The following is a 14011-nucleotide window of genomic DNA, read 5'->3' as shown; positions in this document are numbered from 1 at the left end:
GAGAGAGAGAGAGAGATGTACTTTAACTTAACTTAACTACTTGTGGAAAGTGAATCTTGGCATATATATTCATAAAAAATTATAACAAATAAGAGAAAGTCAGAATCATAGACCTTTTAAGCTTTGCTTCAAGGATTGAGAATCGCAGAGAGAGGTACTTTAGCTGCTAGGGTAAAGAATCGCAGAGAAAGGTCTTTGTATGTGTATATGACTAAGAATAGGTTATTTAAATGTGTAGATCTTAAAAATATAAACTTTATGAGTTCTAGGTGACTGATTATGACCATCACAGAAAACCCCTTCTTAAAGACATATAAAATAAGAATAGCAGCGTTATATCCTCTAGTTACAGGTAAAAGAATTTCAGATAAGAATAAGAATAAAAAAATCTCTAAAGGATATAAGCAAAATGTGAATTATAAAGAAAAAAATAAACTTTTCACCAAAGAAGTACAAGAAACCCCCTTTTAGCTATGCAGAACGGTTATAGAGTGAGGAAGGAAAGAGGCCAAGAAAACTTGAACCAAACAACAGTGAGTGCCATAAATAAATTGCTGCTTCAGCAATTTTCAATAAATGACAGAACGCGCTTCTTCTTATGCCTGCCTCCAGCAATTTTCCAAGACTATTTCTCCTGTCAAACTGAGGAACTCCACTTGACAATCAATAAGTTGAAAGGAAATGGTAGAACCAGTTCCTTTCTGCAGCAGGCGAAGGAGCGAGTTAATAGAGGTAGTTTCTTGGAAGTGTAAAAACACTTGAATTCCATTTGCTTGTCCTGATGGACGCACATAAATTTTCGATTATTCGCACCATTACACACGAATTGAGGAATTCATCAAAGTGGATCTCATTTTTTTTGTGCGTTTTATGCGAAGAAAATTTGTGCTTGGACAGCAGCAATGTTTCGATTTGATAATGGCTTTTTTTGGTAAATTTTATATGATTATATATTTCGAGTTGATTTGGGGGTTTCAGTATAAGATAAGAAAGGGTTAAGATTTGATTTAAATCGATGAATAGGGATGTGACATTAAATTTGAGAGCAGTATGAGGTAGGTTGTTGTAATGATTGGGTTATTTCATAACTTTCTAATTGATAATCCAAATTTCATTGTTTTTCCATAGGTTTTTTCACTGACTAAAGTTTAATCGACTTCTATACTTATTCTTTAATAAATTAAAGCTGTAATAAATACCCTTTCGACTAAGAGGGGTATTTATTTAATATTATGGTAATAAGAAATAGGCTTTACAATATTGTAATTAATATCTTGATAAATTAATTATATTAAATAAACCTTTTTGTCATTTCTAGAGACTAATCCCTTTCTCTTAGGTTCAAAAACATCTCTTTTTAAATATTTATGAATAGTAATCATTCCCCACAAATATGTACTACTTTTTGAATTCTAGTTCTTATAATTTAATATTAAATATTTTTCACAATTACTCACCGTGGTTGTGGCCGGTGTGGTGGCCGTGTGCGGCGTGTAGGCGGCATACGCCGGTTGGGGCAGCGGCGCCGTATAACGGTATGCTGCCTGCTGGGCAACAGCGGCTGCGGCAGCTGCAGCTGCTGGGGCATAACCCTGCGGGGTCCAGCTGGCGGCGCCTCGATACGGAGCACCAGCGGCCAAAGCGGCGCCAGCGGCGGCAGCAGCGGGACTGGTCATGGCCGGTGGACGCTGAGGTAGGGCGCCCTTGAGTGCGACGGCTGAGGCGGTTAGCGGGGCGCCGGGGAAGGCGCTGCGCGGTGTTGGTGGTGCGGCGGCGGCGCTAGACGAGCTCCCCTAAAGAAAGTAAAGGAAAAAAAATTCATTGTTAAGGATAAAGTATTTTATGAAAAATATAATAAAATATCCAGCCGAAAGCCTCGTAAGCTGTCTGATATTTATCCTGTAGCTTAAATTATAATTAACAATACAGTGCACAATTAATTAAATAATAAAATATCGACAAAAAGTTAATTGGTAAAAATTTGGAATTTTCTTTTGTTACTAGGAAACAATAACTAAATTATTACAGAGGATCAAAATGTTATGCTAAATATTTTTACCAAAACATAAACAGTATAATAGAAACCGAAATATCGAGATAATAACATTTTTTTTTATAATATTTAAACTGTTATCGAAAAAGTCCTTTATTGTTATTGATATTGATTATTTTCTATGGAATTTTTTGTAAGAATTCCATTAGAAAATATTTAAAACTAAAACGTATCAATATCAATAAATAACGATTATTATAACTATAATCTTTATAGTTTAAACTTAATATCGAAACATAAATCTGACAATTGTCAGCACTTAAATAATATATTCTGTTTTATAATCAAATATTTATTTATTACATTTTAACCATTGCATTAATTTATACAAAACTTTAAAAAAAGAAGGTTATTTAAATGTCTTTCAAATTATTTAAATGAATTACTAAATTAGAAAGTATTGAGCTGAATATTTTAAAGTTAAAACTATTGAATCGCAGATTTAGAATGGAAAAATAAAGTGTAAATGACAATATGGTACGTGAGCTTTCAGGTGTTTTTCCACTATGCGGTTTTAGTTTCGGCATAAATAATCTGGTTGGGCGTGGGGGTTTTTTGTTTTTTTTTTGCTTTTGCCGTAAATAAAAACCACAGAGCATCGCAGCTGCGGCTCCGCTGTAAAGCTTTTGTTTACCGCTAGAAAAACCGCCATGACATCCGTTCTAATGCACACACATGGTACCGGGAAATGCATATGAATCATGGGCCAGAGAGATTTTTGTTTTATTGAGTGCCAGTTGCGCAAAACGATAACACAAAAGAGTGTGAAATAAAGATGGTTTAAGGAATTTGATATCCTATAAAGGTGTTTTGAAAATTTATTAAAATCAGAGAGATATATTAAGTGAAGTTCCTATGAATAGATGTTTAATATGTGGGAAATTAAAAGCAGTTTTTCTTATAAATCCAAAAAATCCTTAACTACTAAGAAGTTTTGAAAGTTGTAAGGGATCCCTATCTGTTGCCTTGTTTATTTCTTTGTTCTTATTTACAATGTAAAGAAATTGCAAATTTTGTGATTCTATACTTTCTAGATGATTTCAAGTTTACGTTTCCACATAAAGTCATTAAAATTGCATTGTAATAATTTATGTTAAGACAGGAAATCCCCCGAAATGAAAATCTTTTGGGTTTTCCTTAATGGAAATAACGGGGTATTTTACGTAGAAACATGTCTGCTATAAATAATTTCCCTCAACTCCCAATTCAATGCAATGGAGAACACACATGGGAAAATGTTGGGCGGTGGGCGGTGGGTAAATGTGGGGGCGTGGACAGATGCAACAGTCGCTGGGTTGTCCTTGCTGCCTGCCTGGTCGCTTCCTGTGTGTATATATGTATGTGTGTATGTGTATGCTCCAGTTTTGCATTGCAAATGCATTTGTTGCTTTGGGCCATTTTTGTTGTTGTTGTTCTTTTTGTATTTTTTCTCCTAGTATTTTTTTTTTATGAGCACACTCGTTCTTTGGGGTCACTTGGCATAAACACAAATAAACCCGCCTCTGCGGCGGTGTGTCACTCGCTCGCATATATTACATACATACATATATAGAAAATTTATATTCCAGCAAAAGTATACAAGGTGAAAAATTTGATGGGAATTTTTCGGTGAAATCTTTCATGGGTCTGCACAAACAACAAACAAAACAAAACGAAAGAAAAACAACAGAAGAGAGCGGAGCAAAAGCAGCAACAGAAACCGGAAACAGCAGAGCCGCCATTTTTTATTTTCGTCCTGATTGAGGTAGGAAGCAACGAGAAAACTCGTATGTGTGTGTGTGTGTGTGTCCCGGTTTCTAAAAGGATTCCAACTGGATTCAAAGCCTCGGCGATACGTTTTGCCTTTGCCTTTGCGTGCTGTCGTTGATTTTCCAATTGCAAAATATGGCAAATATTTGATTTTCAGTTTGTTTTTCACCCCATTTTACTTTATTTTTTTCTTCTTCTGTAACCCACCGCAACCACACTACACATTTCCTTCCGTTTTTGGTTTTTTTTTCTGGATTCGTTTTTCTAGGTGGCTTCACGTTTTCAGTTAATTTTCGTGGGCACGCAATTCGAATGCGGTTTGCTTTTGTCGGCTGCTGGCTGCCTGGCTGAGGCAGGGGTGCCTCTGTAATTTGGCAGTTAAATGGCAGAGAACGAGTAATAATGGTTTAGCCATTCGAATTGGAGTGGAGGACGTGTGTGTTTGTGCTATGCCGGCTCCTGCTCTCTGTTCTTCTTTGGCAAATGGAAAGTGGAGTAAAAAATTTAAGAACGGGTTTTTTTGTCGAAAAATATGCATGGAAAAATCGTAGAAGGCGTTCCTGCATTTTCATTTTCAGGGCGGGCATAACAGATTGGTATGTTTTTTGCACATTTCAAAATGTAATTCATGATTTTAAGAAATGAAAACTATTATATTCAGCCAGCCTTATTTATTTTCTAGCTTTCTTTGTATTGTGTATCTTATGCTTTGCTAAAACAAGGGATTTTAAAATTGTTTGCATAAGTTTTACGAATGGGAAATAACATTTTTTAAATCCTTTTGAAGTTAAGAACGAAACTATAAACATCACGGCAAAGAATGCAATCTCCGCAGGCTATAAAAGGTTTTAGAGCTGCAAAAACTTCAGAAAACAAAAAAAATAATACCTTAAAAACAACTTATGACCCAATAAATATATATAAATAAAACCGAGAGATTTTATTTATTACTATTAAAAATTTTCTTTAACAGTTTCCACTAAAAGTATCTAAGGCTGCTTCTTACTTTTACCTTTAATTTAAAGCCATAAAATTCTTTAAGTTAATATAAATATATTATTTCTCCATTCATACCAAAATAAGTGTTAGGTAGCACTTGTTTTTATAAAAAAAAATAAATTGGGTTATAAAAGTACTTGCTATTTTCTTCATGGCAAATTTTCACCACTTCAAGCCCCAAAAAGTATGCTACGAAAATGTTTAACAAATTGCCAAGCAATTCGAGCATAGATTCTCCTTAAAAAAAGTTGACTTCCAAATCCATTTCACAACACATTCCACCATTTATAGCAAGAATCTTCTCTCTCACATAGGAATAGGCACACGAGAAGGAGCTGAAACCACCCTCGGAGCCACCCAACCCATCAATTGCCTTCGGTGGGGGTCATAAAATGGAATGGCCAAACATTTTAAGCGCACAAATGCTATAAATTTAAGCCGCTAAATTAGACACGTTTGGCACATTCGAACCAAGCCGAGCCGAGCCTCACATACACCTCAGAAACCCCCAAGTTCCACCCAAAAACCCCACCAAAGTCCCTCCATAAAGACCCACCAAAAATAATCATAAAGGTAATTATTTTATCGTTCGTTCAAATTCGCTTCATTTTAACGTTGACTGCAACGAAAAATTCCATCATATATATACAAAACATATATATAAAATAGCATAGCACAACGGAAAGCTAATGGAAAATAGGAAAATGCCTGGCTGCCTGCCTAGGTGGCTGCTGCCCTACTACATCCTACAATCCATCCGTCCTCCTTCAGCCCTAATGGGCAGCTGTGGCTGTTTTTGGCGAGAAAAAACGTACAAGGAGCGGGGAATAGGAACGAGGACGTGATTAATTACCAAATTGGGAGCCATTATCGCGTGCACTTCGAGGGTGTTTGTAAAGTTTGCCCAACTCACGCACAGACACACACGTGCAGAGAGAGAAATCTAAGAAAATATTATTGTAAATATACCAAAAATAATATTTCAAGATCAATAAATATTTGAATATTACGAAAATGATTTACAGATAATATATTCTTCTTGAAAAACATTTTTTTTTATATATTTTCGAATGACTATAACTAATTCCTATTCAGTTCTAAAGCAACTCTTCTAAGCCTAGAATTTCCTGCCGTGTCTTTCAACATTTTTGTTGACGCTTTTGTTCTATTCTATTACCCCGAAAAAATGCTTCTCGAAAAATGCTCACCATTCGGTGGTTCGCTTAATTTTTATGCAAAAAACGTTTCGTTTTTGGTCCTTGCCAGCCGTTATCCGGCTACGATAGTCCTTCCTGCGGGGGAGCAAAATCAAGCGCAAAATATTAATGATAATAATTTATTACCAACTGACAGGTGGAGAGACACACCACGAGGAGTTTGGAGGTGCTATTTTCTCCTCTTTTTTTTTGTATTTTGTATTTTGTGAGGGATGGAATGGAGCGCTTCCTCTGATAAACGCTTTGTGATTAGCGGTCGTTGTTGCTGTTGTAGCTTCGTGGCTATGAAGCGAACGAAGCGCCTTTGTCATTTTTATTGTCATTTTCTTTTTTTTTTTTGGGAGGAGGGAAAATTTATGCGCAAATTCGATTTTGCTGTGGGCGAATGGAAATACGTGAGCGGGTATAATATTATATTATATAGAAGGCCAACAGTTTTGGGGAATGAGTTTAGTCCTAGACTTCCGCTGTGGACACTTTAGAAGAATATTAAATTTGAATTGGTTTAAACCAGACTTATTTATTTATGTAATTAAATTTATAGGACATCATCAAATAATCAAAGAATTATTATTATTACTTTACTTAAATTTATTTCGAAAAAATTTGATAAAACACCTAAAATTTCTTTAATTTTTCTACTAAAACATCCCACTGTCAGCATTTTCAAATTACTTAATGCAAAAACTAGTTGCAAAAAATAGCTGGAAAAATCGTAAAAGAAAAACAAAGATGAAAAACTGGGACTCAACTCACGACTCACTTGCTCACTGACAAAAAAGGCCCCAAAAACAACGAAGGTGGAAAAGCATGCAGCAAAAAAAATATTTTTGCATTTTCCTCAAGAAATTTTTCCACACTCACACACACATTTATGTATATACACTTACTGCGCACACACACAAACCCACGTTTGTCTCTTTGTATAATTCATATTTTCCAACCACTTATTGTTTAAACTAAATAAAGCAAAAACTTTTTCCATAATTAAAACCGACGCCAGTCGGGGGAGGAGACCCAACAACAGTGTCTCGGGGGAGGTTTTTCCAAGGGATGATGTGCTGGGAGGTGTTGGGAAATAGGCGCAAGAGCAGAAAACAAAAGGATTTTTTTTCCTTTAGCTTTCAGGCGCAAAATTTTCGCTTATTTTTTCCGGACTTTTGCCTATTTTAATTCTATGCGGTAAATTAAATTTTCGTATTGTCCTGTGTCCATTTCATACCCCACCCACTGGCATCCCCCTACCCCCCACTTTTCTCTCATCTCTTCTTTTTCCTCTTTTTGCATAAAAATTCACGAGTGAAAGCGCTTAGGGGATGAGGCAAAAGAGGGGGAGGGAGGGGAACAACGGGCTAAAAATAGGCACCGCCAGAAGAAAAGCTGCAGCTAAAAATGAAAATGAGGCGCATGGCGAAAATCCTTTCATGTGTATGTGTATGAGTGTGCATTGCATATGATATGCAACTTTTCCTGCCTATTTTGCATATTTTTTCTATGGATCCCCAATCCCTTCTTCTCTACCCTCAAGAGAGAAAAGGGAAAGCAGCTACCGACAGTTTTTTTTTCTTCGAAATTATTTTATTTTCCAGCTGGTGTGGGGAGGGGGGGATGGGTATGAATATGCATGGCTTGCAAATGAAACAAAAAAAAAATGTTGTTTGTGTAGAAGTCCTTCCCATTTGTTGCTTAAAATTGTATGCAAACATTTGGCAAATTGAAATGTGCTAGCCATGGGTAGATTTTTAGATAACTTGTTTGGCTTAAATAAAGGTTTATTTTTGGTATTAAGAAAGAATATTGTTTTTCAGTTGATTGGGAGAATTGTATACGGTTTTTTATAGCTCTGCAGGAATTATAGGATTATAATCTTTTGTAAACAAAAGTATCTAGTTTCTATCTCCACATCTTTAATATTTTAACCCATTATTTAGAGTCTTAACAACATAGTACTCTAAATTTGTTCTTATTTTTTTTTTAATTCGGTATCTTTGCTTTTAGAAAATTTCACAGATCGCTAAATTTAATCTATAAAGGATCCTGCTTCAGCTAAAGCAGCTAAACTTATTGAAAGATTTATAAAAGGATTATCCTCACAAAAAGTATTCTTTATAAATAGGATTATCCTATAAGGAAAGCAACAAATCAATAGCATAATTTATTTTGCAAAATGGGGCCATAAAAAAGCTCTCTTTGGCTCAACTAAAACGTCTATAAAACAAGCGAATCAAAATGTCTACAATTGCCATTATGCAAAATGATATAAAAAAAAAACAACACAGGACTCTCTACCAATGGATTGAAATCCTGAATCCTGGATACTCAGATGGATGGATGACCAAGGGGGAGGCAATCCATCTTGAGGCGTTTATTTTATGAGCACGTGGCAAGTGAGGCATAAAAATGGATGGAGATCCCAGGTAGCAAGGGTATCCGGATACGGAAAACCCACCCATGGATCCACCAGCGAAGCGTGCAAGTTTTATGTTAACATCATAAACGATAATATATTACATTGCTCGACAACATTAGGCAGAGATCCCTTTTTTGAAATGGCGGGAAATCTCATGCGGCGAAAGGAAAACTCGGAGAGAGAAAAGCAAACCCCAACAGGATATTTTCGCTTGCCCCCCTTCTGTGCAATAATCAATTTAAAATTTTCCACGCCTTTCACGTTTGCCAACAAATTTTCATTAAATGTAACAACCAACAACGCAGAAAAAGTCTAAGCAGCAAAAGAAAAATCCAATAAAATGAACGAGTTGAAATGTCGTTGGTTGTCGTTGCGAGGGGTGCAAAAGGGGAGGAAGTTCGTGGAAATTGGGTGGAAAGGCTTAGCTGCCACTGATTTGAAGACATTTTTCTTCTGCTTATTTCTTTTTGTTTTTTTTTTTTCTTTATTTTGGGAGGTCAGAACAATACACAACACAACAAAAAACAATTGCAGGCGACAGCGACAAAAGAAACGGAACAACATAAAAAATGACATTTACGACAAAATTACGTTTTCCAGCCAGTCAAAAAAGTCGAGGCGTTAGGAGAAGGAAAATTCGTATAAGCCTTTAACGCCTTTCGGGTTGGAAACCCACCAGCAGTCATGAAAACAACAACAAGAAAAATCGAGCGGAAAAATGAAAGAAACTTTCGTACTAAGTGATTTTTTTTTGGCGGGGAAAAGAAAACTTTGGAAACAGATGTTTTCCGGTGTTATTTATGCTTATATTTTATTTGTATCGTGTCATATATCAAAAATGTTAGTGAAGCAATGTGACTACACTGCACTAAATAGTATCTCATTTTTTAATAATTTTGGAATTTAAATAAACGAATTAAACTATAATAAAAGCTATAGGTATTGTAATATTCTGTAAAATATTATTTTAATTGTTTCCATGTAAAAAAATATATTTTTAACAGTTTAAATATGCTTTTCAGCAGAGGCTTTCTTTGCAAAATCATTTAAGTTTTCTACTTCTGAAAATGTGTGTAAAATTATGTTAAAATATTTAACATTATAATATACTTTGAGACACATTTTAAAGTGTTTAAATAGGTGATTTCTGCACTTACTTTGGAAAAGTTTTTAATCTAGAGTTTCTATTTAATATAACATATAATATAAAATTTGTAGAATCAAATGAAAATCCCAAAAGGAAACCTCATTAAAATAATATAAACATTTAGAACATTATCTAATATTTGTATTACTCCAATTTCCATTTTGATAGCAACAAATTTGTAAAAGCACATAATTTTGTATAATGTTTGTGCACAAATCAAAATTCTAATTTCATTTTGAAACATTTCTCCATTTCAACAAATTAAATATTCTCCCATTAAAAAGCACAACGAGAAAATTCCGCTGCTTTTGCCAGGAAAACCAATTTCGTAATTTAACCTTTTCGCTGGCCCCAAAAATTGGGGAATTTCGACAATACAAAATAATTTGCAAATATTCACGTACCGAAAAATTCCCCCTCTCTCCCTTTATCTCGTAATTTTCCCAAACGTCCTGCAAATGTTATTTATTTTAGGCGCAGACATAAAATTACATTTCACTTGCAGTTGTAGTTTTACCCTGGCCAGTGACTGGACCTGGGCCAAACTTTTGTTAATAAATTCAAATGCAACTGGCAACGGAGGGGTAGGGGGGGAGAAGGAAAAATGGTTGGAAAAACTTATGCTGGGGCACCCAGGCACGACTCATTTAAGCCATCATTTAAGCCCCCTTTTCAGCGGTCACGTAAGCATCATAAATTCCATTCGCCCTCCGCGAAAACTTTATCCCGCTACCGTTCCAAGCTCCAGCTTCAGCACTCGAAATTGCAATTTTAGTTTTAATGAAAATTTTTAACGCTCTCTCTAACGGCTGCTGCTGTCGTTGCATTTATATTTAGTGAGTACTTTTATTGAATTTTTAATGCCCACGCGGCACATTACTGGGCAAGCGACGGCCAAAAAGCAGGCAATGAAATTTTATACCTCTGTCGCAAAATAAAAACAATTAAAAGCGAAACAAATTATGAAGTAAATTTATCAGCAGCCAAAAAACCAATTAAAGTTTTCACCATTACGGAATTAAAAACCAAACAACAATAACGTTGGCCATATAAAATTAATTATTCCTTATTTCATTTGTCTTCACCGATGAGAGGCTTTTGTTTTCGCCTTTGCCTTACATTATTGTTTTCCTTTCTTTTTCTTTTTTCCTTTTTTTTTGTGGCTTGGAAATGAAAATCTTTAAGCGGCTTTATGGTAACAAGGATCCTGTCGCTTGGGTAATCCTCCTTTGCTGCCCGGCCAATAAATCTTCGCTTTACCATACACTCACCCACGCGGCAAGTGGAAAGCCCAGCTGCAGCTCCCACTTTGTTTATTCTATTTTTATTTATTTTTATTGTAAGTGTTGGTCTTTTGTCTAGCGGTTTTCCATCTCTGTCATACGAAGCTCAAACGCTCAAACCGCAGACAGGGGAAAAGCGGGAGGAAAAGGGAAGCGGCTTAGGCCAACCCTCCTCCCTCGAGTGGCTAATACAAAACGCAAAATTTAATTATATTTTCCGCTTTTGCCTTTGCATTTGGAGTGGCTGGTTTTCGCGGCTGGCAAAAACGAAACTGCAATATTATTTTCTCAAGTGTGTGAAAAACCAAGCGTAGAATTCTGTGGAAATTATATAATTTAGGATGTGTAATTGCCAGGAGAAGCTGTCTGTGGTTTTTCCTTGTAAATTCCATAAATATCAAATTGCTTGCTTGGATAAACGGGGAATTAAGTTTAGAAAATCAAAGGGATCTCTTATAAATTATATTTTTATTGAGTTTGGAGTTTTATTAGAACTTTACTAGAATGAGATTTTAGAATTAAAATGAAAACAGTCTCAAAAGGCTTTAAAAAACATAGGGGGAAATATCAAATTTAAGTTTTGTTTTAAATACTATTATATGAAATGAGGTACAGAATGAATTCCTTGACTTAATATTAGTTCTTTTTTTTTATTTAATAATCAATAACTCATTCTTTAAAGTTTTATTGACATTTTTCTACTATTTCTTCAAGCTCCTGTTACTGCAATTGTTGAACTAAAGAATCTAATTTAGTGTACTTATTGAAGCCTTTTCTATTTTTGCCCCCTTTTTTTCCGTTTTCTTTTTATTACGAATTCCAACCACGTTTGGCGGATGTAATTTCATTTGGCCAAAATAAAAAACCAGCTAGCAGAGCACAGAGCCAAGGCAAACACAAATGGTTTCCGCTTAATGTAAACAAATCGATGATGGCAAACAGATGGGGAACCATTGCCATTGTAGCTGCCATTCCCCTCTCATTAAATCGGATATGACTTCGATTATGATACGCACCAAAGACTATACAAGAATCGCATTTCAAAGGAGCAAGAGTGCCGTGAAGATTGTCCACTTTTTTGTTTTGGTTTTTGCTTTCACGCAACCCTTGTTTCTGGTCTGTGATATTTTCCACGGACAAAATCTGTTTTCATCTATTCAAGTTTTTCCAAGCTCTCTCTCTGTTTCGGGTGACGGCATCGTTAGCGTGTAATTAAAGGAATTTGCGAGGGAAGAGAGCAAAAGGAAAAGGCCCCAAAGCTCGCTACTTGACCGCAGAAGTCTGCAATTGAATCGCAACTCTTTTCCTAAGAATTTTCATCTGGCTTTTGCTTCAGCTCTTTCGAAGGCTTTTGCCATGGCATTTTCCTTGCCTCTCTATGTTGTTTTAATTAAAAATAATCGAGTTTCTAGTCGCTGCCGTCGTCGTCTTTTCTTTTCTTTTTTTTTTTTTGTTTAGACTTTGTGCAAATTGCAACAAAATGAGTTGACAAAAACTTTTTCGCAAGGCCAAAAAGTGTTTGCCATTTTGTAACATGTCTGCACCACCCAGTAACTGTGTGTTGGTGAGTGTTCGGGTGTGTTGGAGAGAGTGTTGGTGAGTGTGTTGGTGAGACTGTTGGTGAGTGTGAACAAAATGAAAATGTCATTGCACATAAAGGCAGGATGGAGCGTACGTGACTCGCATTGCCGGAAATTAAGTGGTGTCCCAACACGTCCAAAGCGCACGAAGACGGAAAAAGCCACAGACAGCCGGGGCTCCTCGTTCCAGCTCCAGCTCCAGCTCCAAAGTGGGTTAAGGGGGCTTTGACGGGGTTAAAAGGGGGTTGAGGAGTTGGCACTGAGATGCGGCTAGCGGAACACTGTTGAGGTGTGGCATCGTGTGTGCTATGTGCATCGTCCAGGATGACAATCAAAGCCGCACAATGTCGCTTGTTTGTCAATAACAATGAACATTTTTTCTTCATCTTTTTTTTTCTTGCTGAGAATTACTGTGGCGAACACAATTGGAAATTTCTTCGAAAAAAACAGATTGAGGGTGAAACTTTTATAGGGGGCAACTTTAGGGGTAAAATGTTGCTTCAAATCGAACCAATGCGTTTCTATTTCTGTTTTATGTAATTAAAGTAACTCGATAAATCACCTGGTTTGAGTTTAGTATTTTTAAAGGTTTGTAATACTACACAGTTACATATATAAATAATATATATAAAATATATAATATATTTTATTAAGAAGAAAAGTTCAGTAGATTGCTTAAACAGCCTGAAAAGCAGTAAGTTTTCTGTAAACTTCTTTAAGAATTTCATCACTGAATTCAGACTTACGAACCTGGGCTTTGCTTAATATTTGAGTTCAGTTAACATAAATTAAATAATAAATTATAATTATAAATTTAAAACTTTCTCAAATACCCATTTGGATGCTTTAAAGCCTGAATATATGTTGAAAAGGGAAAAAATGTTCCCCAAATATATAACCTAAAATAAATCACTCGCATTTAAAACCTAGCTGTCAAATTCAGCAAAGTGTTTAGCACTCATTTTGGAAATGTAAACCAAAATCACTGTCTGTCTCTGTTTTTTTTTATTTCGAACTCTAAACTCTAAGCGTTCTGTTCTGCTCGCACTCATGCGGTTGCATTTGCTTTTGTGTGGGGCTGTCATGTCGCCGGTGGTTGACATGTTGCCGCCACGCCCTCGTCAAGAGAAAACTTTTTTAACCATGATTTTTTTACACAGGAAAAAAAATGAATTTTGCAGTGATTAATTTTCTAAATTCGAATTATAGAAGTCTGATAAAACTAATAGAAAACGCATATCTATGAGATTTACAGAACCATTTAAAATGAATTCTATTCTCAAAACGCTTTTTTTTACATACATTAAACATATATAAACATAATGTATAATATTTATATGATTCTTTGAAGATTCTATTTATAAAAATAAACGTTTTAGAGGAATTTTTATGGCTTCCTGGTACAGTGAAAATAATATACACTATTTGTATATTTTCAACCATTTATTTTTAAATGTTTTTTATAATTTCTAAATTGGTATTGTCATTTCTTTTTTCTACAAGAAAAATCACAAAGCATTTTATAATTATTTCTTTGTTACGTATATTTTTAAAGTCCGTCCTGGCAATTAGT

At 35.4% G+C, this 14011-nt stretch overlaps 1 protein-coding gene across 36 annotated transcripts in view; it reads right to left on the bottom strand.

The window, feature by feature from the left end:
* Positions 1–14011, bottom strand: part of shep (RNA binding motif single stranded interacting protein alan shepard) — a 192701-nt gene that overhangs the window by 80613 nt on the left and 98077 nt on the right. For all 36 annotated transcript variants that reach the window (XR_015271954.1, XR_015271953.1, XM_086833937.1 and 33 more), the window contains one exon: positions 1458–1793. Coding sequence is in view for 34 of the 36 variants with exons in the window: in XM_086833937.1 (XP_086690063.1) it covers positions 1458–1793 (336 nt within the window). In the remaining 2 variants the exon portion in view is untranslated. The remainder of the gene's footprint in view (positions 1–1457; positions 1794–14011) is intronic.

The sequence above is a fragment of the Drosophila serrata genome, unplaced genomic scaffold, assembly GCF_035046125.1.
Source record: "Drosophila serrata isolate PLE 108 unplaced genomic scaffold, ASM3504612v1 contig_272, whole genome shotgun sequence".
In the NCBI taxonomy this organism is placed as follows: Eukaryota; Metazoa; Arthropoda; class Insecta; order Diptera; family Drosophilidae; genus Drosophila; species Drosophila serrata.
Note: the sequence above shows the minus strand (reverse complement) of the source record. Positions and strands in the feature narration are given on the sequence as shown.